We start from the raw sequence: 27,950 nt of genomic DNA on the forward strand, positions 1-27,950 counted from the left end.
GCAGAGGTACCAGATTACAGATGACAAAAATACCATATGTTCTATACCACCTTGATAGATGACATTATATATATATATAACTTGCTCTTGATATAAATTAACAGTTCACAAATGTACTCCCTATGGAAAAACTAAATACAGGGCTGAGAAGGAAACCTGGCTATGTTGGTTGGCAGATTAGCTAGCATTGCCAAAGGGGTTTAAGAGAAGGGGCTATACACAAAATGGATGTCTCCTACATGAAATAGCTCAATGCTTTCTTCTTCCTCGATCCTCCTTCGCCATAGAGCTCATTCCATTGTTGAAGCTCACTCATATTTGAAGATTCAGATGACACACTCGCACACACCTGTGAGTACAAGGTTTGTTTAAGCAACTCCAATATATAGTATACTCAAAAATGGATGTCAACTTCAGCTTTATCTTTATTCTAAACATAAGCAAAATTTAATTTCTCAACCCACAAAGATTTAGGTAATTCTGATGGGAAGAAACAAGATTTAGAGATGGGAGCTTTTTTCTTTTTGTTCTTTTTTTCCCCATTATGTTCCTGTTTTTTTTCTTGGTACAGAAAAAAGGAGAAAGGAAGAATTTCAGACAACATGATTCTATACCATAAAATGATATCTGATTCTAGATGAAGCAAATAGCCTACAAATGTTAACGAAGTCTAAAAATGATAAATCTTAGACCTTCTAGATCAAAGGTCATTAACCTTTGACCTTTGATTCTAGATCAATGATAAACCTTATGTGCTATTCATGAGGAAGAAACATTGGCAAGACAAATATAAGGTCAGAGGAGTCAGATCCTTCTGCTCCTTAAGCAGCAGGTATCCAGTGTGTGTGTGTGTGTGTGTGTATGAGAGAGAGAGAGAGAGAGAGAGAGAGAGAGAGAGAGAGAGAGAGAAAGAGAAGAGAGAGAGGATGGGGAGTGGAGTTAAAAGCTACCTGTTCATGTGCATATTTAAAGTCTTCCATGTTCAAAGGACGAACATCCTCACTTGCATATAATGTGGGTAAAGGTCTACCTTCTGCTATGGCTAAATTCTTTTCCTGTATGTGACAAGAAAAAGCTTAGGGCAATTACTAAAAAATCAGAAGGAACTATTATTATGTGCAACAGTGTTGAAATCAACATAAAAGCACAATAACCAAAGCACTGGTTAGCAAAACATCATGCATAAAACCTGCAAATGATATAAACATAATATAAATAAAACCATATGTTTGATTTAGTTCAGACAAATGGATTGATTCATTTGTAAACATCTGTGTAGTCAAAAGCTTTTGACTTGTCGAGGTAACTCTCATGGCATCGCTTTGCTTGCACTGTGGCCCATCATTGTTGAGATGAAAGGAAGTTCTTTTGATTTTTTTTAAAGTCGTTTATTATAGAATCTAGTAGAACAGAATAATCTTCAAATTCATTTACATCCACACTTTTGTTTTATTCAATTCCTTTGTTGGGCACTGAAAATGTCTGTCAAACCCTTTCAACTGTAGTGGTAGCTACATGAAGGACAATAATATGTCTAGACATCAGCGTTGCAATTTTAAGGTAATCGTCTTTAACACAATTCTTTATTTTCATCCTTAATTTAGTTGATAATTTCACACACAAGTGTTTTGCAAACATTTGCACTATTAAGTGATTTGATATACTAATCATTGTTTTAAATTTTGATCCATTGGCTCATATCAGGTGCCATACGCACATTTGAAATGAAAATTGAAACAAAACTGATTATATTACACTTCATACAACTGCTTAACTATTACCAGTAAGATATTATGCCTCAAAAATCTTATTTTTTATAGTCAATGCTAATTTTCTTATAAAGATAAAAGATCAAACTGGAAAAAGAGAGATTAAATAAAATATTGATCAAAGATTTGAATGGTTCAAGACTAACCTTCTTTTCTTTCTCCAAAATCTCTCTAATGGGACAATGTGCAGCAGTTACACAGAGATTCTAAAACAACCATAAAATATAAACTTTCTTAATTCCTCAAGAAACTATAAGAAAACAAGATCAAATTCTATCCAAACAAACCTTCAAGTCACTTCCTGAATATCCATCAGTCATATTTGCAAAGACTTCAAGATCAACACCTGGTGCCAACTCTTCTTTTGACAATATAACTCTGAGAATCTTCTCTCTGTTTAATGCATCTGGTAAATTTACCATCAATCTGCACAAAACATTGTTATATGTTAGACAAGTTGATCAACCCTCAATTTATCCAAACATCAGCATTTACCTTCGTGGAAGCCTCCTTATAACTGCTTCATCGAGGTCAAAGGGCCTGTTGGTAGCAGCAAGAACCAAAACACGTTCTTTATCTTTGGTTCGCAATCCATCCCAGTTGACCATAAATTCATTTTTCATTTTGCGCATTGCTTCATGCTCTCCAGGGTTTTCTCTCCTGCCCAACATACTGTCAACCTATAAAATAGAAAAAAAAATCACTTACAATAACTGACGTAAATTATAAGAATGAAATAAAAATAAGTGATGTTGGACTGATACTAAATTTTGCAGTAAAAACTAATCAGTACACTGACCTCATCAACAAAGATAACACTAGGAGCAATTTTACTAGCCAATGTGAATACTGCTTTCACGTACTTTTCTCCTTCTCCAAACCACTGTTACAATGAGTGCATTAGATTTGGTAGGAAAAGACAATTTCTTTAAAATACTACAATCCATGATATAAGCTAGGATTGCCATTCTGCGTTGTGGTCCATGTCAGTATCAAATCCGGCATAACAATTTCTTAGGTTGGCACAGCACAAGCCAAAAGTTGGTCTAACAATATTTTGGCACTTCCAAAACGGTCAAATTGATATCTTTATGATATATTACATCTCAATCATATTGATATTCACATGTTGGCATGGCAATCCTTGGTTATAAGCAGATGATGAACATAAAGTACCTTCGAGGTGATGCTTGACATCGATATATTGATAAAATTTGCACCTGCCTCAGTTGCAACAGCTTTAGCAAGCATCGTTTTTCCTGTGCCAGGGGGGCCAAAGAGCAGTATTCCTTTGCATGGCTGAAAAACAAAAAAGGATGACATTATGAAACTCTGAGGTATCAATATTTCATCCTAGTCTGGATGATAACAAATGTACTGAGAACTTGCAAGAAGGTGAACATGCAATTTTAGCCTTAGGAAACTTTTCAACATAAATTAGGATTGCACGAGGGCAACACTTAAATTTTGTCTCAACCATTAAAATCATGCATAAGCATATCTAAATCTAAAATGAAGAAAACAAGCAACTGTACACGAAGAATATCAGCACAGGAGTATTATTCAGAAATGATCACCATCATTTCATTTCTCTAATCCTTGAGTTCTTCAACATTCTCAATTTGGATACCGAATTAATTTCAAGCACATCTTTCATTGGGGCCATCTTTCATAAGAACCATAATGGTCTCTTGCATGTCCAAATCAAACTTGAGAAGAAAATGGTATTTTAATTACAGTCGTCAGCTGATTTATGGAATGTAATTATAAGGAATTTTACAAAGATGGGCTTGAGGGCTTGGAGGATATTTTGAAGTGGACTCGAGAATTGTAAAAGCTAAAGGCCATCATGAAAGATTTAAAGGTGCGGTGGTCAACACTGGTATCAATAAGGCAAAGATGGGGTAAGTACTTGAGATCATTGATAGATTCTCACAGGTTTGTAGCCTGGAGTTGCACGTTTGGCTAGTAGAATCACGCCACCATCTTGCAGATGAAAAAGACAATTTCTAAATTCCATTGCTTCAAACCAGTCACATCCAAAAAATTAGGACTAATGAAATTAGTAAATACAGTTATACAAAATTTGCAATACCACCCGGTACTTCAGTACAAGTGGTATTTACCGATACAGACACCAGAGTAAACCAAAGGATATGCCCAGGGGAGTCTAAATTATTAGTAAATACGATAGACAAGATTTGCAATACCACCTGGTACAGTTTGGTATGGGAGGTATGCACTCGTCCCATAGGTACACAAGCCAAGGAAAATCGGACCATCTGTTCGGTACATGGCCTCTACCGCTCAGACATGATCATACCACCCATTACAAGGCGATACAAGTCCAGCACCAAAAAGATTCTTTTTTTGTTTTTTCAACAATTGTTTGGGCTTTTTTCTTGACTTGGTACATACCGACATATCAACACTTGGTACACTGGTGCGGACTAATATAGAATCGCCATATGAAACTGCAAACCTTGTGCTTACATATATAAATTTTTGGAGAACAACGAAGAATGTACCATATTTTGGATAAATTTTTGTTAATGAAATGTTGCAAAACCAACTGTAAGTACAATATTCAATATTGATATTTATTTTTGTGAGAACACCAATGCATTCCTACAGGTCAAGTAAGGAAAGACTTATTAATGAATTGCAATGTAAAGATTTTTCATGCAATGTAAAGATTTGGAGAATAGATCACTTTGGCATAGGTTACATCCTATATTTTACTTTTGAGTGAAAATAAACATGACATTAAACTTTGTATTAGGTGTTGTAAGATTCGGCCAATATTTAGGGTTCCTAAGATATCTGGTCCAACATGATAACTATCCTTACAGTTTCTAGAAAGCTAAAAAACTGAACAGTGCATCCTTAGGATCTTGTTCTTTTTGAAGGTAGTTGATAAATTAGTTAGGATCAAACACTTAATATTAAGGTTTTACAAGATCAGGCTTCTAGAAAGCTAATAACATGAACTGTGCGTCACAAGGATCTTGTTCTTTATGTAGTTAATAAATTAGTTAAGATCAAACACTTCATATTAAGGTTTTATGAGATCAGCATAAGTTTTGAGATTCAGACCTTAGTGGATGGACTGGACCCCATTATGAGCTTGTCTTTTCATCTTCCTCTTTTCTCTGTGTGTATGCTTTTCTCTTATCAGTAAAACCTTTTGGAACTTGATTGTAGCCGGATGGAACTAGTGGATAAGAAGGAGGAACATCATACCTGAACAGAATTTGTTGGAACCAATTATTTAAATTTTGGTCTGACTGGTCCATACTGACTGATATTTATCAATCTGACCATGAGTTGACATGTGGACCGAGAAGTTTTGGCAAACTTATTCCTTTGGGTGTACTACCCGGTATCTTTACCAACACCAAGTTATACTGGTTGATATCAGTACCCAACCAAAACTTTTTCCTTGACTCAATTACATTTCCACTTCACTCTTCTCAACCGGTAGCCTCTTCTCCTGCACTTTTTACTTCATTTCTTCTCCAAATTGCTCCCTTTTTGCATCAGATTTCCAACATAGCTTACGTTTGGAGCCTCATTCTTGCTACAGGGCAGACTTCTTTTGTGAAACAATTTAGCTTTTTCCCAATCAAGGTGAATGTGAATCTTACCACCATGTATATTATGATTAAGGTTAAAGCTTCAGATGTTCAATCAAGGCTGTAGCTATGTGTAATTTGCATAGATCTATTTCAATATAAGCTAGATCCACATAGGACAGACTTAGAAGTTCACACCATGGAGATCTACAACTGATCAAATTCATATTAGAACCACTACAGTTTAAATTCTTAATTGTGAATCTAAATTTGTTTCTCAATGTTTGTGCAAAATGACAATGAAGAAACAATGTACCAGTTGGGCATTGTAGCATGTGCATTGTTAGGAGCACAGTCATCATTGGTAGTGCATCCACTGTGATTAGGCTAGTTACGATGTTGGAACTTGGAATAACAAGATCAAATCAACAATTAAGTAGTGGATTTCTTCACATGACCAGATACACAAAGGTCCGTTGAGATAACAAGTAGGATCTTAGAGTAGAATAAGATGCCCAAAAAATCTTAGAGTAGAATAAGATGCTCAAAAAACCCTAAGACTATATTAATGAAAAGCACAAAGGAAACATTTAGATGGGTAGACATGTAAGCCATCTACAACGAATGCTAGGATCAAGGAGACAATGTAGAGACCATGAGCTTAAAATTGGCATTTGTGCATTCATAAAGCACTAAAACATGGCTGAGGATGGGAACAGTAAGTAATATTGGTGGGGCTAGTCCATCTCCGGTTCAATAGGTCTTCCACTAAGATGTAATTTAGTGACAATCATGATGCTTTCAAAGCTAGACAAAAGTACTAGTATGAAGAAACCTAATGACAGTGGTAATCATGACCTAGTTCATGATGTCAATTTCTATATGAAGTCAACTCATGACCTTGTTGATCTATTTCATTGGGGGGTTTCTTAAGCAATTTCAATATGAAGCCAACTCATGATGTTGTTAATCTTAATTCAATGGCATTCCTCTCCAGAGTATCAAACAAATTAGGATTGATGCCTCTTACACCAATGGACAAAAAGATGGATCTGAGAAAGAAAATTGCAAAACAGTTCAACTGCAACTGCATCACCTCACATGTAGCTCACAATACTTGTTATATTAAGCAACACACTATGATTTATGAAATTAAACAAATAACCTCAAATAAGGCTTCAAAATCTTAATCCGGTTTCACAATCATTCCTTCGGTGGACCAATGTGCTACCAGTATGGTTGGTGTACTGTGTCTGTATGCCCCTGTATCGACCAATATGGCTCTAGCAGGGGGAGGGAATGAGGAGGAGGTGGGTCAAGAGGAGAAGAAGAGGAAGAGGTGGTAGACTTGGAGAGGAGAAGAAGAGGAGGAGGTGCTGAAAATGGCAGAAGATGATGATATAAGGAGATGACAGTGGAGGAAACAAAGGAGAAGAAAACTAAAAAGGACAGCATATTATGAAAAAAGTACTGATTGATAGGTACTGGTAACTTACCACTCGATAAGCCTAGTACTACGAACTTATTAGGCAGTAAGCTTTGCTTGAGACCATGTAAATTATCCAATACACATACCGATGGGCCACTGGATCAGTAGATACGAGTCCATATCGACTGGTATGGTCAAAATTTTGAACCTTGATCTCAAACTCTAATATATATAATTAAATTGTCCCTTATCTATGTCGTACAGTGTTCTTTGAAACCTTGGCACTTTTTAGCACCTAGTGTCTTGGACAACACTAGGACTTTTGAGGTCTGCACAATATTGCACTAGAACAGATCAAGATAAGCTTGGTGATTCAAGCCTGGTATAAGGTGTATCATCCAGTACAAGACTTGTACCAAGTGTACCACCTGCCTGGTACAACCTTGTACTGCTCAGTACAAGACTTATACCCTAGAATAAGCCTCGTACCATACAGTAAACTTTTTCTATTTTTCAGCCTTTTTTCAGGCTTTTTTCATAACTTGATACACACCGAGACAGTATGCCAGTATGGCTCATACTCCTAATTGTCCGAGGTAGGATTGATATGGGTCGGCTACCCTTGCTCATATCCGTGCTTAAATGTTTTCTTATCTAATCAATCTAACCTTATTTCTTCTCATTAGGTTATTGAACTTGTTATTTGCATTGCAGGGACTATTTTGTGACTTGAGCCTCCACCTAGGTCACAACAACCTTACTACAGAGATAAGGCTCATGAGCCAAATAAGCATTAATGAAATATTGTGTTTACACAAGATCCACACTTTTTTGGTAGTTCGACAGTTGAGCTTCAATTTTTGGATTGCTGATATCAAATAATAGCAACTTTGAAAAGGAATGCATTATTAATAACCAAGCAACATGTGAGAACACATGAACCTATAAAATTTATGGAAAAAAAAGAAGTATCTAGAGTGAAGAGGATGCTCATAATTAAGTAATTAACAACATATCAGACACAAGGAACACAAAATTGACTACCAAACTAAATGCAGCACTCAGAATCTATTGCTTTCAATTAAATAACAGAATCACATAAAAAAAAAGGTTACAAACATAGATATATAAGAACTGTCAACTTAATGGCTTGATAGCAGCCCATATAAAAATTTATTTTGGCAACAAAAACCTAGAAAGCACGCCAAAAAATTCAATTTACTGAAAAAAAAAAGTCTTTGGAAAGAAGCTTGTTCAAGATCAGAAGCACCTTAGTCAATTGTCCTTTGCAAAACAATTCTGGCCTCTGCAGAGGAAGCATCACCAATTCCTTTAGTGTTTCTTTCACATTCTCCAAGGCTCCAATGTCATCAAAAGTAACTCCTATGTCATTAGGCGGAATAACATCGGCAAGAAGCCTTTTCTCAAATTCATTCTCAGTGACTACATCCTGTAAAGGTGCAAGTTGATAATCAGTTGACAGATGAAAGCACAACAAAAGACCATCAGAACCCAGCACTGAAACCTATTGCACTTGCATTACTAATCAAGTTTACAGTTGTTTTTTGGGGAGGAGAGAGAGAGAGAAAGAGAGAGAGAGAGAGAGAGAGAGAGAGAGAGAGAGACCTTGAGTGATTTCTTTAAACTCTTATTATCATTTTGGAAACTCTGCAGCATGCTTAACCCATGCTTAAGGCTGCCAGTTTATTGATAGTAGTGTCAGAAGGTCAGGAGGCAGTTTTATATAAGCCTCAAGTTTCACAAGTTACACCGTAAATATTGTTGATAGTATGATAACCTTTCATTGGAGAGTATGAGCTTTGCATCCTTTGACAAGGCTTCATTTCTACTGTGCTTAACGTGATAACTAAGAGCAAAACCAACTACCTTATCCACACCTGCAAAGACAATCCATATGAGGAATGATTTGTCAAAGCATTGGTAATAATAACAAGTAGACCAAAAGAAGGCACACACTTTCATTTGTAAGTGCTTGATCCTTTATTGATACTGTTTCAATATCATTGCAGTCCAACCCACAGCGGTTCAGAAACTGTAATATATGGAAGATTAAAGATAAGATGATTGCACAAATGTATCTAATATGTCCATTATAACAGCAATGGTAGTGAAGCGAAAATGAGAGAAAAGAAACTAAATCTTGAACTTAATATGGTCAATAGGGATGCTTCAAAGAGAAAAGGCAGGAAAAAGTGGACAGAGAGATAATTGAAGTATGAACAAAAAGATCAGCAACATAAGATCTGCAGTAACGCATTTTGTAGTTACATTTATTTGATTACCATGAATAATACATCAGCACTTTTAGTAAGCTAGCTAGCAAAGGGCCATTAGATCATGAAGATCAAGAAAAAGATTGCAGGTTGATTCTGCACCAAGGTAGTCATGGGAGGGGAAGGTGCATATAGGATATAGCATTCATAATTCTCCAATAAATACTATAATTAATTAGTAATAACTAAAACAGAGGAAGAAATATAAAGCTGAACTAGACTAGTTCAATCTTGATAAGTCCTGTTGCCAATTAAAAAAAAAAAAAAAGATATCTAGGTTTTAGCAGCACGATGGTGATTAAGCAACACCAACAAAATTTGTAGTACATACTGTAAATCTCAAGTCATGTTAAATTACCAAGCAATTTATACCTTGTGCACCCAATAAGTTCATCTTCCAGGAAATGTGCTCTCTCCACTAATAATAAAGTTGCTATTTGAATACAATTTTCAGACAAATGTCAAGGATACCATATTAAAAGTACCAAAGCCTGAAAATTAAATTGTCATCAATATTTTGTCAAGTATCCGAATGTTATCTTTCAAAATTTTTGCAAAGACACAATTTTCGATCTGAAGATGCAAATGAAATGCAATCATCGAGAAACCTAAAATATGCTTTTCAAAAATACAAAAACAGCTTTATTGAAAGGCCCAACTTTGTAAACGAATCCTAACCCTCAACCGATGGTAAAGTATTATATATTATGGAACTCAGTGTACATTCTGGAGAGATAAAAGGTAAAAAGAAAAAAGATGGATCAACTCTTTAATATTTTTTAATTAATCAAACTTACAGAACGTAAACTGAGAACGTTAGACTTGGCTTTAAGAGTTTCAACATCACGATCCAACTGTTGTTTCCATTCTGAAAGTTGGGTTTCATCCTGCCACAGTTACTAGGATTTCAGGAAAGTACTTTCTTAAAGACAGAAAAAACGAGTACATACCAACACAATATGCCAACTTAAACCTGTGGAAGTTGAATCACAACTTTGTTAGGGAAAAGTCTAGAGAGCTGCTTCATCGTCTTAGGAATTTCTTTGCTTCTTTCGTGCAGTCTACCAAAGTTATCCTATGCAGTACAACAAGAAATATACACCAGATTAGTGCAAACTAATATAAACAGTACAATAGGGTTGCTAATTCTATTGGTGCTTTAAGGGAAATGTAAGAAAAGTTCAATTGCCTCAATAAAACAACATATAAACAACTTATTAAACTAGGGATAAAAGTACCATTTGACAAAGAAATCCAGGAAAAGCCATGAAGAGATGCCATAACATGGTGAGAACACATCTAGTAAAAGTGAATGATTGCAGTTTCGGTTACCGGACCCATGCCCGTCCAAGGTTAGACTCGTATGGGTCTGGTCCATCCAGACGTACCAAGTGTCAGAACGCCGAAATGCACTACTAATTGTTGAGGGAGAGAGTAGGGGGGGAAGAAGGAAGAGGACACAAAGGAAAAAGAAAGAAGAGGAAGAAGGAAACGGTGAAGGAAGAAGAAAAGAAAGAAGGCCGAAGAGGATGAGAAAGAAGACAGAGGAAAAAGAGGAAGAGGCATACTGAAGTTGGCCATAGGCAACGTGTACGATCGGCGACAGACAACGTACTGTCATGGAGCAATGTAGTCCAGATGTTCGACACATGTCCATGACACTTTTCAGTTCTTTTTTTCTATCATTTTCGATTTTTTTTTAGTGTTTTCTGTTATGCAGCATGTACGGTGCAAAATTTACTACTGTCGGCCCCATTTTTGTTTGTTGCTAAGTGTTTTAGTTTTGTGTTTCTGTCATGTAAAACTCAGAAATGTTTCTAGTTGCACGACGTCGTGTGAAGGAAAAAATAGCCCAAAACAACCCCATTCGTGTGTGCCACGGGCTGAGTTCTGGCTAACGGCCATGTGATGCAAAACATCATCCGTCTCAATACCTTGGAACCCCCGGGTGGCACTGAGGCGGATGGAACCTTGAGTATATGTCTGAGGGGTGATGCAACGTCTTTAGTGTGCCCATGTTCTGTTCGACAAAAGTACCAGGTGAATATTTGACCTGCATCTACCTTTGGAACCTCTTTTGTGTGTGCTCACTTAGCCGATTTTTGAGATCCTTTCGTGTCTAATAAAAGTCGGTTGCTTTGTATTGCTTGTGATCCTGGTTATCTTGCCTTTTTTGTGCGCGACGACGACATATTACCCACATGTTTGCCTTTCTAACTTTTTCTTTGCTAGGCAATTCTTCTGTGAACTACACGAGGCTAAGGTCTAGGCTGACCCTTGCAAACAAGCATCGCTTGGGTGGCACGTCCTAGGTAATTTTAGCTAAGGACATGACAATATAGCAAGCAACGAATGACGAATGGCGAGCCATAGGTGATCCTCCCTACAAGTGAAAGGAATGGCATGCTCGTCTCAAACCCTAGTTAAAAGAAAAAATATTATATATAATTACCCGTACTGGTCTGATGGCCAACTGGTACATGGATCGAGTGATCTTGTTTTGTTCCAAGCAATACCACCTATTACCAGTACCTTTTATTTTCTAATTTCGACAACTATCAGCTACCCTTTCTTTTCCTTCTTCTTTCTTTTTCCGTCAAGCTCCCTCTCTCTCTCTCCTGTCTCACATCACAACCATCTCATCAGAGTCACTGCCTCCACCACCTCCTACCAATATGCATTGTCTTCCTCTTCCTCCCCTCCTTTTCCCTCCTTCTATCTCCTTTTCTCTTTAGTCTGAGCAATATCAGACAATACCAACCAATATGGGTTGCCAATATGCCACTCCATATGGATCCAATCATCAACCAATATCAGTAAAAAACTGAGGTTTTAATCTATGCCTATAGCCACTTTGTCCAAAACATTTAGCCCAAGTTAATGATAATAGACTCGTCTAGCTCCATTAAAAATCACATACAATCTCTTACTTTAGATATGAGACTTAACTTGAGCCTCACAATTTCCCTCATTCAAGGCTTCATATCCTGTTCAAAACCGACGACCTAACACAGCTCAAAATCATGTCTACTCAGCAGCATACAAGGCCTAGTCTAGTGGTAACTACATATTGCAATGTGCATCCAGCCACATCCATTGATAGCTCTGTCCTACCAGGACCCCTCACCAAATCTCACAACCTGATGAGAGAACTTACTCATTACCTTGTTGATAGCTTGACACCACATGGTCTAAAATGCTTCAGAGAAATTACTGACAGTAGACCCCTCTAGCCCCATAAACCAACTCTTTCTTCTTTCACTTTCAATGTGAGACCAAATTACAATGTCTGTCACCATGCCTAATACTAGGTCCATTCTAATAGAAGCTCACCCATTAAACTAGCCAGCTTAAACCACGTGACCCAAAAAACTCTAGTATAAATTACTAGCAATAGGCCCATCTAGCCCCATACACAATCACATCCATTCTCCCCCTTCAAATGTGAGACCATATCGGAATTGGGAATGTTACACTCCCATTTAAGAGTTAATGTCCTCATTAAAGCCCAAGGTCAAACTCCCTATCTCATAATTAGACCTTAGTAAAAAATATGTGAGACAAAGCCCACTAGTAGTTTCAATCTGTAATGTGCTTTCAATCCCATCCAAATGTAGTTGAAATCTACTCGAGCCCAGCTCAGAGGTGACTCCACACCATGATGTACCTCTAGCCTCAATTACGAGTAGTCATTTTCTAATGATGGAGACCATGAAACTATAGTAAGGACCTTTACTTACATTAGTATGGATGTGATTGATATTGAATTATTTTACAATTGTTTTTTCCTATCCCTCTTTTTCTCTTTAGTAAATGTACCATCAATGCTTGGTCCCTTTTGTAGTATAAGGTAGGAAAACCACATGATCCAAGTCAATCATATTAGGAGCTGATCTCCTACTGTATAAACTAACATCGTAAGCCACCTTTTCAGGGCTTCCTTGCACTTGTTGTCCTGTCCAGCACATGAGAATCACTAGACTGCCTCATGTTGGGATTCCTGCTTAGCCTGTGCAGTCTTGCTTATCCTGTGCATCACCAGTCTGTAGGTCAATGTCTCATGGTCTCCTTATACCTGAACTGTTACTCCAGGGATACATGAATCATTTCAATCCTCGTACACATCATAAATGCCTGGGTCACATGTTTGCCTATCCATATTCTTCCATTGTGGTTTAGCTATAGCCTTGGGGCTTTTTTAGCATTCAACTCTGCCTACAAAGCTCGTCTAATTTGCTGTGGCCCCTTCATGCATTTGGCCACATAAAAAAATCCATTGACCTAATAACGATTTTTTTTTCACCCCGACCAATATAGTTAAAGTAGATGCATTGCCAATGATGGTAGTTATTTACGCAACTAAAATGTTGCCAAACCAGATCAATACTCTACTGCTTTGGTGTAAATATTTTACAAAAGTCGTCAATCTTAATTGGAGACAATTTAAAAAATTCATTTAATATCAGGAATCAAGGTCGGATTAACATAGATCTGGTCTAGATCTACCAATATCTAAGCTTGATCCATGCGGATCTAGGATGAATCCCAACAGATTTTGACTAGATCAGAATGGATTTTTAACATGATCTGAATGGATCTTCATCGAATCTATACTATATTGGCTTGAAAGCAAACAAATTGTCATCAATTGTGTAAAAAACTGTCTCACTCATTTCGAAATGACATAACATATTCATCCCTGAACTTAAGAAAAAAAACTAAAATATAGCTCTAATCGATGAAAAATACTTTAGGAATAATATATTACAATAATACCAAGGTTTGCAATTTTGTACTGGGGTACTATACCAGTCCTTGGCTGGACTGGGACTGGTGTACTGACTTGGTACACTGGTGTGTACTGAAGAGGAAGGAGGCGAAGAAGGAAAGAGGAGGAGGTGATGGAGAAAGGAGAGGAAGGAGGAGGAAGAGAAAGGAAGAAGAGGAGGTAGTGAAGGAAGAAAAAGCAACGGAGGAAGAGGAGGAAGTGGAAGGAAGAAGTGGTGATGGGGGGAGAGGAGAGGAGGAAGAGGAACGGAGAGGAGGAAGAGAAAGGAAGACAAGGAGGCAGTGGATAAAGAGGAAGAAAGAAGAGATAATGGACGAATAGGAGGAAGAAGGAAGAAAGAGGAAGAGGAAGGGAGAAGAGAAAGCAACGGAGGAAAGAGAGGAGGAAGCATACCCAAAATGATGGCACATGGTGCGCGATGGGGAGGTAGGCGACAGCGTACAACAAAGGTTGGCTTGTGATTTTAGGATCCGCACATACAGGAAAGAAGGCTCATGAACCAATGTTTCCAAATGCGCTAGGCACAAGGTACCAATGCGCTTGAGGCATTAGGCACTCAAGCAAAACGAGGGGCGACTGAATATTAAAATGCAAAAAATATATACCTATAATTATTTACAATTTGATATACCAAGCAAGCGAAGCAACGTGTTCCTACCTATCAATGTGTATGTCCTAACTCCTAACAGTGTTAAATTAATAAGTTCCTAACATTTTAACAAAGTCCAAGAAATAGGAGATCATTAAACAAAGTGCTCAAGCTATGGTAGGAAATAGGAGATCATTTAACAAAGATGGGAGATGGAGAAGTAACCAGCTGGCAAAAGGTTGTGGAGTATGGCACTGAGGAAGGCAACAGTGGACTACGGAGGAAGATTGGGTTCTCCGACTCAGGTAGGGTTCGTGCGACTCAAATGGTGCTTAGGGCAAAGGAAGGTGGCAACCGACGGCGGAACAAAGCTGATGAATGACGTAAGCTGCACAGGACAGAGAAATGAAGCTTCACACGGTGGCGTAGTGCAGAGGAGGCTTGCAATCGACGATGTAAGCCGACTGAAGACGCTGCACACAATGGCATAGGGCGGAGGAGGCTCGCGATCGACGATGTAAGCCGAAGGAAGACGCTGCACACAGCAGCGTAAGGCAGAGGAAGCTCATAGTCGACAATGTAAGCCAAAGGAAGACACTGTATATGGTGGCACAAGGCGAAGAGGCAGGGTTTCTTCCACTAGATTCTTCACTGGGTTGGGCGCAGAGGGTAAGTTGTTGATTAGTTAATTTGGTTCACAACTAAGTCCAATTGACTGAACCCAATCAAAAGCCCAACCAACCTCATGCATTATTTGACTCAAACGCACAGCTGAATCGCCCAGCACCTGGGCTGAGGCATGCTTCTGAGTGGCACCTCATCGCTAGCCCGAACTTGTTACAAGTTGCTCGGGTGCCTAGGCGGGCACCCGAGCACCTATTGAAAACACTATCACGAACACAGTCCTAACAGAAGTAAACACAACTTTTAATTTTTTTTTTAAATAGATTGGACTGGACCACCAAAAATGGAGGTGGTCTGCATCTAGGTTCGAGCTTAGAGTCTGATGGTACGAGCTCAAATCAGGCGAAATTGCAATCCATGAACAACACAACTTCATTCAACAAAAAGTAAGTGAGCAACTTCAAATTTGAGATTCAAAATTTCCCTTTTATGGGGGGAGAGTAAGTCTATTTCTTGAAAATGAACCTTCAATTGTTTGAGATTGATCTTGGATTGGATAAAATGTTGGTATGAATAGTAAGGTTGAGTGCTTGGTGATAAAATGGTGAAAGATGGTGCTGAATTTGAGAAAGGGGTGAAACACTTGGATTCGACAAACGGGCAGTGTGCTTACCGCCCAATACACAATCTCCAATGGACAAAAACCAGGCCCGTCAAAAACTATGAAGCACTTGGTCCTTATCTTTTTCTCGGTCAAATCACAAAAGCATTATGTAAGTATGTTTTTCTTGTCCAAGATGTAATTTGCTGATAGCATCTAGGCATTAACTATAAATCATAGCTATGTTGAAATTAAAAAATAATCACAAGCTCATAAACATGACTGATGCCAATAAATTTATACAATTGAAAGGAATGTGAATAGGGTACCGGGAAAGCCAAATCAAGCAGGGCTGTCTGGTTACTTCCAAATTTTGTAAAAAGAAGCCCTCCAGGGTGTGACTGCAAAATGTATTATGTGTTACACAATAATAACAACAACAACAACAAGACATAAAACATGACAAATTTGTAGTCAGCTAAAGGATTCTACTTCCAGCCTTTTCTACTTATTAAGCATGAAGGAAAAGGAATTCCAGATCCAAGGATGAACATTCAGAAAGCAATACATATTAAAAAAGGAAAGTACTACCTTCTCTTTGCGGTTATCAACCTGGGAATGTAAACCGATTATAAGAACACCTTGTGGCATAAATTCAAGCTTGTTCTTCAAAGTTGCATATGAATCAGTACTTCCAGACATAGATTTCTCAATATCTTTAAGCAACACAATCAAAGGGCCACTTTTTCTTTCTTCTAGTACAACCTAAAAAAGGAAACAGTCAAAAGATTTCAGATACAAATATATAATTGTATATTAACAGTTTAACACAACCAATAAGAACAACGTGTCACACCTCTAGCAACTCATTGACTGCAAGCCTTCCAACATCTTCACCTCCAGAGAAGTCCGGGCGAAGTAAATCAGCTGCATAGAATGTGAGAGATAAGGCAATAAAGTAAAGCATGGTTTGCAATTACCATTCGATACGGTATGGTACGAGCTGGTATTTACCAGTCCGACAGCTTACGTATACACAGACCAAGGTTATAACAGTCGTACAGTGAGACTGATACAAGGCTTGTACTGCCTGATACGCCCAGTGCAGACCCTGTACTGGGCGTATATATTTGAGCAGTCGTTTTTTTTTGTTTTTTTGTTTTCTTAGATTTTTTCCTAAACTCGGTACATACCAGCATCTGATACTTGGTAGACTGGTACAGTACTAATTCGAGCCCTGACCAGTACAGTACCAGTACATGAAATTGTGAACTTTGAAGAGAAGTAGCATGATAGCAAGAAAAACAAAAAGTGAGAACAATGCCAGTTGACAATCACCGGTGCAGAAGAATCCATGATCTTCCTCGCATAGGCCTCCAAGATCATTACCCTCTGGAATTTGTTTGTCGAATCTAACTCCAATTTTAGAGGAACCATTTTCTTCAAAAGCAAGAACTACTTTCCCACGATACCCATAATTTGGACCCCTGCATATCACAGATTAGTCATTGAACTTGGCATGACAAAACACAAGGATATTTCTAAATGACACAACAATAATAAACCACGACCAAGCATACATGAAGAAAATACTTGCTTTTAACAAAATGCTTCTAGTATGTCATCATACATTATGCATCAGTATCAAGCACATTAAAATTTTGGGCCACAATTTTGATTTTTTTTCACATTTGGCTTATTTGGGAAGTACTAAGTTATGATATTCATTATTGGTGTAAATTGCATTTTAGGATTAAATAGGTCCTAAGTAGGTCATTTTAGTGAACAATATGGAGCTCAATTTCACAAAATGCATGCTTAGATTATGGAAGATTGTCACCAATAAAGAATTTTCCTATTAGCTAAGCTCTTAAAAGTACATAAATATCTAAAGGAAGCACTAAAACAATCTCAGTTATTGCCTCCTATGACAGTGAGTTAGCATCACACATTAACACTTCATCAAGGGAGAATCCTTGTTGGATTCTTAGATAAATTAAGTTCTATGGGGAACACAAAAGGACACATCAGATGAATAATAATGAAAACAAATAGAAAAACAATCAACTCATAACAAGGTAATACCTTTGAGGAGCCTGAAGAGGAAAGCCTGATGAAGGAATTGAGCCCACATATCTTACCCTATCTCCTGTTTAAAAGCAGGATCACCATTCATTTCTTAAATCAACAAGATGAAAATACAAAATTGAACATAGAATATGGCTAACCTTCTTTAAATGTGTAGGTCTTTGATGATGCTGTTGATGTCTCTTGCTTTGGAAGAGACTGGGAATTCAAAGTAGATGTTCCCACAATATCAGCCTCCACACTAGAAGCTGGCTTTCTCAGTTGTAGAGTATCAATCACTGCAGCACGATGCTTAGAAAAGATGGCTGATTTCTCCATCCTCACACTTTCTTTTAGTAATTCTGCATCCTTTAAAGATGACCCCTGCAATCGATTGTATTCAAGTTTCCAGGACTCATTAGTAACAAATTCATCTAATCGTCCTCTTGAGATAAAATAGGACTTCCATATGCCCCACTAAAGTTGTAGAGAAATTATGGGATTGTAAGAAGATGAACACACAAAAATCGGCAGTTCAATGTTTTTCTTTTTAATAAGAGATAAATCTTCATTAATCACCCATCAGGGGAGTGTCAAAAAAACCTGTATACAACAGAGAGGAAGCATCAGCTCCCCATGTAGTTGTTCTTTGAGCTAATCTACTATAGTTAGCAAGTTTGTGTGCAAAAACATTGCTTTGCCTAGGGTTGAAACCAAAGCTTGTGACATTTACTGTGGAAGCTAGATTCCGAATGTCACTTACAGAAGATTGAGATGCCAAGGCAGTTCAATGTTTTCCATTTAAACTATATGCAATTTAATATAAATGTGTGGTATGCTGCAATATATATATATATACAAGGAAAACTTACAGTGGGTAGCAGGAGAGTATCTATTATGAGTAATCTAACACCAAAATGTTTGGCAAGGGCCTTTACCAAAGTTTCTTGATAGATTTCAGATCCTAAAGGATCAGATAAAAGAAACTTGTTAGACAAAAGAGTGCAGAACCAGATCATTATTCACAAAAATTGAAAACTTGAACAATACCTGTTGGACCAGACAATAGAATCCGATGGTTTACAGATGAAATATCCATAGTATACTTTATGAACTCCTTACACTCCAGGTGAATAAATGCACAAGATATAAGAACATTTTTTGTGTTCTCACTGGATGCAGAGAAATGAAAAATAAAGAAAATTAGATCAGAAGATCTTGCAAACAAGCAAATTGAGACATTCAACTAAGTTTTTCTGCTTATATGTGCTTAATCATTTATCTAGGTGTCAATTATTATCTCCACGTAAAAGTAGGAAACAACCAAAGAGCAATCTTTGACTGGCAAAGACATCAGGTCATTCACATTAGCAAACAGTTAAAGAAAAATAATTTAGTAACACCTGGAGACCTCAACACATAAAACCTTAAATTCATATGTCAATGCAGAACCACAAGAGTTTGTGTTTATGGATTTTAAGCTTCATGAAGTAGAAGAGACATTCTAATGCAACCAGACAAACAAGTACATATGACTTGAAAAATGGCATTCTTGGTTAGTATGAGATCACGTGTTCAAAGAGCCATCCAAAAGTTAAGAGATCTCAAAGTTGAATCAGGAAAAGTGCAGCTTTTGCTTTCTACTTTTTGTAAAAGCATCTTAGAGAAAAGTGGCAAAGAGAAGGTAACTCAATGATAATCAGGGAACTGAAAAGGCACAACAAAAAAATGAGGATCAGGCTCAGCTACAAATCCAACCAGAGGAAAAAGAACATGTAATGAGTGAACACTATCCAATCATAGAATTAAGATGAAGCCCTTTCAAGTTGCAAATATCTCCTATCATGGATAATTGCATTGGTATGCCAGTATAAACAGGACCAATCAAGGACCACTATGTGCCTAGCATCCGAGACTTTGAACCATGTGTGACACTTTATTGGGTCTACTCGCTACCAAACTGTCACAGGCTTAGTTAGTTTTACCTAAGTTATGTGGCACCCTTGCATGTCCATCTGGAAAGCGTCAACTTCCTCGTAACACAAGGCCCCTAAGGATCGGGTCAGTGGAAGCGTTAACTCGGGATCCCACAAATAAAGATTTCAACAAACACTCAATAGGTAATGCAAAATAGAAAGGACTTTGCAAGCTCTAAGCGGTCACGCAACAAAGGTCCAAGACAATCTGTCGTGCACAGAAGTCTCTATGAACAAATGTCCATATGACATTATTACAGTAACCATACGACGGACCAACCCAAGATGCTACCCCAAAGCCCCGTCGAGTCATGTGCCACCCAGGGCATTCTAGGGGTGTGAGATGATTAATGTTTTGAGGCCCACCTCCGCTCTTAGAAATTCGAATGGAGGCATCGTTTTTTGGCAGTTTTGCATCCAAAGTAGAAACAACCATAAAACCCAACCAAAATGGGGCTACCAAGCCTACTACAAACCCCTACATTCTACCGAAGGTATTAACAAAACAAAAAAGCATAGGCATTATATCGAACACCTTCCCTACGAACTGTGACATTCTTCCCACTTATTCCTTCAACGTCTTTGTTGAAGCCTTAGCAAACATTGTATCTTCTTGCCTTTGTTCAATCTTCAATCCTTTGCTTTAATTGCAATGCACCTCGTGACCCCCAACTACTCTCTCAATAATGCTACTGAGAAGTTGAGCTTTGATCTGTTAACACTACTTCAACTTGCCAATGACTCTGACTCTCGTATAAGGCCAATCAAGTTGTACTAATCCTCGTTGGTACTTACTGATCCTTCGAATGAAGGAAAAGACCTTACATGTTGCGTGTCATTCCCTCAAACATCTTGCATCGATTGAACTGGATGGATACTTGTTGAAGCTTTAATGAGCATCACGTCATAGAATTTGAAGTTTTGAGGCCTTTCCATTGTAAAATTTGTCATTGATTCCTATTCTGCTTTGTCATCGCCTCCAAGTACGTCTGTATCTCCGTCGCTTTCGAGGGACAAGCTACCTTTGGTAGTACCAATCACCATTGGTGATGACAAACAACTTTTGGTTGTCACTATCTCTTTGAAGGGCCTTTGAAAGTGTGCAGAGCTCCTTTACTAGATAATTACGAGAATTATAATACTTGGTTTTGGCTATTCTCTCAAAAGTTAAGAAGGTATATGTTATCTAACTTCGTCGGCCTCCTCGATGGTTGTTATTCATGCATCAAGCTGTGTACTAGTCTTTACCTGCTCTTTGTTCATACTTTTGAAGCACTCGAAATGTTGCACTCCTTGTGCTGAGTTATCTACTACAATTCGCCTTCTCATTGCCATTGAACCTTGGGAATGCAGAAAGTATTACTCAAAAAGAGCAATTTCACCTCGATTGGAGTAAAATTTCACCTCGGCTGGAGTAAGTATTATTGGCGCTGCACTAAATTTCACCTCGACGTATCCGCACGGTTTTGTCCTTTCGGAACATGTGAGCTCTAAAAGGCGCCTCTGAGGGTAAGGGAGACCTGGCGGACTTATGAGCCCTTGATTCTCATACTCCTCAACCAATGTGGGACTAAATGGCCTTATTAGTGCTCCCTCCCGTAGGGGAGCCAAGGGCTCATAGCCAAGGTGCACGGCTCGGGAGCGAGTTTGCTCAGCCGAAGTGCAAGCCTTGGGCCCTCCTTCTAGCGCCAATCTGATAATGGACCATTTGGTCGGTCGGCTATTGGTGCGGCCCGTAGGCTCGCGAGGAATTGTCTGCTTTGAGCGATAGGCGTATCCGCACGGTTTTGTCCTTTCGGAACATGTGAGCTCTAAAAGGCGCCTCTGAGGATAAGGGAGACCTGACGGACTTATGAGCACTTGGTTCCCATACTCCTCAACCAATGTGGGACTAAATGGCCTTATCAATAAGCTAAAATTCAACACCTTTTGAGATCCTTACATATCCATCAGAATCTTATTGTTGCTCTTAGATATGGAAGCTTAAGATGTAACCAAATAATCCCTTCAGGGTCAATAACCAATTTAAATCAAAAGTTTCATTTCTAGTATTTTCTGACTACCAAGTATGCTTTTAGGCTAACTTGCAAGGAATTCAATATGCCGCAGATCCTAAGGCCTTTAAACCAAAGTTTGCAATATCATCCAGTATTGTATGGGTGGTATTTACCAGTCCAATAGCCTAATGGCAAGCGGACTAGGGTAAACCGGACGATATATGCAATAGAGGGCATATACCGCCCAATTCAAGATGGTATAGGTCTTGTACTGGGCATTTTTTTAATGTTTTTTCATATTCTTTTCAATCTTTTCGCAAAACTCAATACGAACAAGTGTACCAACACTCAGTACACAGGTACAGACTGGTATAATGTTGGTCCAAGCCTTGACTTGCATAGTATTGATACATGAAATTCTGGACCTGGCTTTGAACTATAAGTTTCTTCAAAAGTTTATTCATGTTCCAAATTCACTAATATACCAATAACATCAGCCAAAAGCATGAAAAAGAAAATCTTATTTGAATATCACTAGACCTTAAATTGCCTAGTTTATTGCTTGCACATGTTTCAATCCTGTCAACCTACTTACTAGATTCTCCACTCTTCTCCAAATTTCCACCATATCATTTCCATATTTCTTTTAGCTGATCCTTATCATTATCAACAGAAGTCATTTATAATATCTTTTTCTTCATTTCAAGCTTTTCACCACATTTTTCCTCAATAAAATAATATTATAACAAAATACCAAAGTTACCAATATGCTTTGCAATGATATTGCTATAACAAAATATCCCTCCTACCCACCCACCCCCCCCCCCCCCAAATAGGCACAATGATAGGAAACACCTTTGTAAAGAAAATATACTAGACAGATCTAAAGCTAAAATAGGAAAAAGAGATACGAAGGTGACCATAATTAGGGTAGCCATGGAATATAAAAAAGGTGCAACACTAAATATCTGCCTCTGGTAATCAGTAGCAGAACATGTGCAGCTTGATAGCTGGTCAAAAGAATATAAAAGATGAGCAATTTCACAAAAATTTCTCACCTTAAATAGTATGGAAACCTTTCAAATGAAACTTGGATATCACCTGAATCAAGTATTCCATGTTTCAAGCCATCTTTAAAGGCTTGGCATCTGGTAGTGGGCAAGGAAGCTGGTAAGTCTACATCCTTGAGGAGTTCCCTTTGATCCTCAATCGCTTTAAATACATTGCCAGTCAAATCCATCTCAGAAGAAGGTGATCCTGCAAATGTTCTCATACCTGACCTTATTTCATAATTAATACTAGAATTTTTTCCGATGTCATCATCAAGATGAGCATGGGGACCAATATTATCATGTTGAATGGTCTCATTTGCACCAAGATCAGAAGATGTGACAGCATCAGTATTATCGCTTGGAACCACAGCTCCCCCATCATTTTCAAAAGTTTCCTTCAATATATCAGAACCCTTCTCAAGGTCTGGATTGCAGTCTTCTGATGCATCACAAACAGAAGCCAAAGCAGGCTTTTCTAGGCCTTCCTGAGCATTCTCGGCATTAGATGCTGGTGGAATAGCAGACAGATCCTTCATATTATTAGATAGGGATGCCAATATTGATGCTCCAGCAACAGCTGAAGAATCTCCAGATCTGGTCTCAATTTGAATCTCTTTGGCAGAAAAACCCTTTAATTCTGAAATGTCAAGTGAAGACTGCAACATTGCTGTAGCTGATTTTTCATTCTTCAGTTGCTGATATATCTGCCAACAGATAAGGAATTGCCTTCCAAGAGAATTTAGAAAAAAGAAGAATTTGCAATTTGCATCTAGAATCAAGCAACAAGTTATAAAAGGATACATAAGCATGTTTCCCAGATGGACTAAATATCACCTCATCCCCTGCAGTGATAACAATATTTGAATTTCTCTCAAAGGTCTTGCCATTTACTTGTACAAATCCTTTTCTTCCTACAACTTCAAGCAATGCACCTGATGCACCTCCACGCTGATGTGATAGTAATAATAAAAGTGACACTTCATGCTTAAGTCATTTCCAATGAACATTTCCATTCAAATAATCAATTTATCAATTCAATAATACATTTGCTAAGATCATACCTGGGTATGTCTCAGTCTACAAAGAGTTTTGCTGACAGATGGATCCTTCATGCACAAATTACAGCTCGGGCTTTGGCCAACAGAGAATCGAGAACCAGAGAGAAAAATATGAGGGTTCTGGACAGAGCAAATCAACAGAGTTAGATAACAGTCTAGAATGACCATATGTGTCAAGCAAGAAGGCAAGCAAACTGAACCTAACAGAAGAAAAGAGAGAAAGTTCCACCACCCACAGTCTTTCATCGATTGTTTAATAATGCATCTAAACACTCACACAGAAACTAGATGCTGTACAATGCCCGGAAGCTGTTCAAGTATACTCACCTCTAATATTCATGCAACATTATATATAGGTAATGAATAAGGATGAAAATAAATTAAGTGCAGATGTCATATTATAAAATTATATCCAAATTTATTTGTGTTCAGCAAATACAAATTCAGATATGAATATTAGTTGGATACTAAATTTTTGAACCTTGTTTGTTTAAAACAAATAGAAATATAAATTGAATGGACAAAGATAAGTATTTGACTTGTAAGGCTGACATTAATTACAATATTGTGTGTGAATCAAGTATGTGACGAATAAAAAATAAGGTACAAGTCAGATCTATCAATAGGAAGATCTACAAATGCGATTTATAAAAGAATGACAAAATGAGAACATTGTATACTTAAAAACAATCAAATAACATGTTTCATTATGTTAATCTAGTATTTATCAAATATTCAAATAAAGGCTTTAAATACAAGTCAAACCGGTACATACTGACCAGCATTTACCAATCTGACCAAGGACCAATAGTAGAACATATAGCTCAAAACTAATGGGTTCACATTTTTATTATTTTCAGTGATACAGGGTATTATAAATTATTCTACCATCCTATACACCAATGTCATACTAGTTTGACAAGGTGTTGAAACTGGTATTGGACCCAGATTTTACACCTTAGATAAAGCAGAGCCAAAAAACAGAAGTTCCTTTTGGCCTCCATGACAATAAGTCAAGGGCCGGCAAGATACCATAGTGCTAGTACAAGTGCAAGCAAGCACAAAAGCCACTTCTAACATCAGCACACGAGATAAAATTATCCTCAAACCAGTGTATTACAACCCAAAGCATCTGGACAAAAGATACTTCTTTTCATCTAAGCTTTACGGGAACAAATATCTCAAACTTAATAAGAAATTAAACTCCATGGAACAATATGCCCTAGGCTTATTAAAAATTCTTAAAGACTACGAACGCAAATACCCAATTAAAGCCAAATAGTGAGATTATGAAAGTCAAAAGAACCAAGGCTAAGGTAGAGGATAAAAGTAAAAGATGCAAATCTTTTACAACTGACAGCCCTTGAGCATAGATTCAATAAAAGTGCAAAAATATCCTAGAACTTATAGGCACAAACACACCCTATGAAAAAACCTCCAAAACACAACACAAAATGCTCTAAGTTTAGCCATTAGTAAATGCAAATAGATAGAGAGATTTTTACGTACAAAGGATTTACAGGCAAAATAGACCAAGAGTAAGAGGCTAAGCCCGAAAAGGAATCTGAACCTCTATAAGAAAGTCCTTAAAAAACTCAGAACTAGGTCTATGTTTAGCTCCTTCAACATATAAATCAGATCTGGGTTCAACCATTTAAACAAAGGCGAAACAAATGTTTCCTACTCCACTTGACAAGCAACAAGTGGTACCTCTGTTGACCCAAAATCAGGCACTAGGTTTAGCCTCTAGATCTCTGCCAAGGTTTTTAAATCAATCCTCACCTTCCAAGGGCATTACAATAGGTTGTCTATTCAACTAGCTCAAGAACCAAATAGGTCATTCTATTTTATTAACAGGATCCATCTCCATGACCCTAAGCTAGGAAAACCATCATCAAGTCACTATCTGGAAAAATAAACTTTCTCATTTTTAAATCCTTTTGTTTTAATCAGCAAACAAGAAAAGATGAGTTTCCACTCCAATTAAATAAAAAAATGGTCTTCGAATTGTTAAACTAGATAATATGAGTCCCAAACACCATTAACTAGATAGATAGACTCCTAAAACTATTATAAACAAAATGAGACTTTACTTGATACAACCAATTAAAAGAGCCTACCCCCCTGACTATTTATATATGATAACATGGAACATTTTTTTAGAGTACAACCAATTAAAAGAGCCTACCCCCCTGACTATTTATATTTGATAGCATGGAACATTTTTTTAGAGTACAACCAATTAAAAGAGCCTACCCCCCTGACTATTTACATTTGATAACATGGAACATTTTTTTGAGAGAATAAAGGACCTCCGAATCACCAAAATCGGTAAGGTATAACATGTACAACAACAACAAGCCATAATGTCCAACTATTTGGGTTTAGCTGCATAGATCTTCACCCACCATTGAGCTTTGTATACGGCAATGCCCCTCGTTAAGCTCTGAGCAATCAGATATCTTTCCACTGCATCTATTAGTTTCTATTTAGATCTTCTTAACCCTCCAGATACTACTCATCGTGATTGGCAAACCATCCACAAAGAAGATAGCAATACAAGATAGCACTGATGTGCCAACGGTGACTCAGATTTCAAATGCTTAATTCAAAATCAGACAAGACAGATACATGTCCATGACCAAGGCATGGATAGAACCTATGAGAAAGAAATAAAGCCAAAGTTCATACTATTCAACTTGATCCTTTGGTCTCTATTTAACGCATAATCCTTTTCACAATCACTACAAGAAATCCTAATCTTGTTACTCAGGAGCCCCATCCAGCCCATAACAGGCTAGTTTTGCCCACACGGTGGCACGACGGATGAGCAGAGATGCCTAGATCATATGCTTATTAGTGGTTATGTCCACCATATGCAATATGTCCACACTCAAAAACCAAATAGGATAAAATGCAAGCAAGTATGTCAGAAAAATAGGTTTTTATTTGCTTTGAATTTGCCATAGTGCCACAAAGAGAAAGAAGGGACCTTGACCATATGAGAAATGCTTCGTACCATAACTTAAATCACAACAAGAGGCACGGAATCAAAAGGCAGCACACATCCAAAAGTGCACCATCACAGCCCTGTGCCCCTCTCACCCTCATGATGCTCCCCCACATCCACGTTCGTGCCATGAAACCGTAAGCCGCAACATGAAGCAGCGTTCATATGAAGGACTAACCTTTTTAACGATTATATTCCAATGCATGTCATTACCTTTCAGATATCAGGTGAAGCATACTATCAGCATCATGTCATGTTTCTTACTGGATATACCTCTCAAGCTTGTAAGAAGAGGGAGAGAAGATCAAACCAGAGCTAACAGCAAGTTATGGGTTTGTTCCGATGACGTGATAGAAAAAAAAAAAAAAAATAGATGATGAAATCTATCCAAAACATAAAGACTTGAAGACAGTAAATCCAACCTGAGAGTGTTGTGATATAAGCTTCGCCCATGCGGTCTTCTGCTTGGCTTTCACGACTCGCTTCGCTGGGACTTCCAATTTTCTCCTCTCCACCTTAACCGCTCGCTCTTCAATAGAAACAAAAAGAAAAGGGGGAAAACAATTTTAAAAAAAAAGAAAAAAGGAAAAGAGATGAATGCAAGATCAAGATCAGACTTTGAGCGGGCAATTGGACCGGGGAGCCCTGCCCAGGCGCATCAACGGGCTTCTCATCCTGCACATCGGCATCACCGGCCTCCGCAGGGAGGTTGGCGGCTCGCTGATCGTCGGCTGCCGGCGTCTCTTCCTCCTTGGGGACAGGCCGCTGCCCCTTTGACGACGAGGTGGGCTCCTCCTGAAGGTAACCATGGATTTCCACGAGAAGTCGTTTCAAAACCACGCATCAGAAGAAAAGATGCGAGCCAAGATCCAAAATATAAAGCAGTGGATGGGAGAAAGATCGCACCTTAGACCGCTTCGAGGCCGGTTGACACGCAGAGGAGGAGGAAGACAGGAGGCGCTTCGAGGAGGCCGAGCTCCGCCTAGTCTCGACCATGGCTTCCTCTTTCGAGAGTCGAGAGAGAGGAGGAGGGGGAGAAGGGGAAAAGAAAGGTTGGGTCGCCCAAATAGCAGTTTGTGTTCTTGTAATTATTGCATAAAGAAATATGAATTGTAGGGTT

The 27,950-nt window shown here is 38.1% G+C and overlaps 1 protein-coding gene across 1 annotated transcript; it reads right to left on the reverse strand.

The window, feature by feature from the left end:
• Positions 1-21: 21 nt before the first annotated feature.
• Positions 22-27,896, reverse strand: LOC135606707 (uncharacterized). Its single transcript, XM_065097833.1, has 27 exons — positions 27,737-27,896; positions 27,448-27,625; positions 27,253-27,359; positions 23,824-23,940; positions 23,564-23,710; positions 22,769-23,466; positions 18,788-18,909; positions 18,610-18,701; positions 17,899-18,121; positions 17,756-17,819; positions 17,009-17,157; positions 16,527-16,597; positions 16,262-16,435; positions 16,000-16,071; positions 10,041-10,142; positions 9,865-9,954; positions 8,751-8,826; positions 8,572-8,671; positions 8,400-8,469; positions 8,044-8,223; positions 2,946-3,068; positions 2,569-2,652; positions 2,265-2,449; positions 2,057-2,195; positions 1,916-1,975; positions 951-1,055; positions 22-349 (listed from the first exon to the last, which is right to left on the reverse strand). Exons 1-27 carry the CDS (start codon positions 27,824-27,826, stop codon positions 236-238), a joined length of 3,732 nt encoding a protein of 1,243 aa, XP_064953905.1. The 5' UTR covers positions 27,827-27,896; the 3' UTR covers positions 22-235.
• Between the last annotated feature and the right edge of the window lie 54 nt (positions 27,897-27,950).

The sequence above is a fragment of the Musa acuminata genome, chromosome BXJ2-3, assembly GCF_036884655.1.
Source record: "Musa acuminata AAA Group cultivar baxijiao chromosome BXJ2-3, Cavendish_Baxijiao_AAA, whole genome shotgun sequence".
In the NCBI taxonomy this organism is placed as follows: domain Eukaryota; kingdom Viridiplantae; phylum Streptophyta; class Magnoliopsida; order Zingiberales; family Musaceae; genus Musa; species Musa acuminata.

Bases quoted from the DNA above. Each gene is read 5' to 3' on its own strand.
- LOC135606707 (XM_065097833.1), bottom strand. From the start codon at position 27,826: ATGGTCGAGACTAGGCGGAGCTCGGCCTCCTCGAAGCGCCTCCTGTCT. The intron at 8,827-9,864 runs GTAAGTTTGATT...CATATATTACAG, and splicing joins ACGTTCTCAGTTTACGTTCT to TTTCTGAACCGCTGTGGGTT. The intron at 8,224-8,399 runs GTCTCTCTCTCT...GCACCTTTACAG, and splicing joins GTTTAAAGAAATCACTCAAG to GATGTAGTCACTGAGAATGA.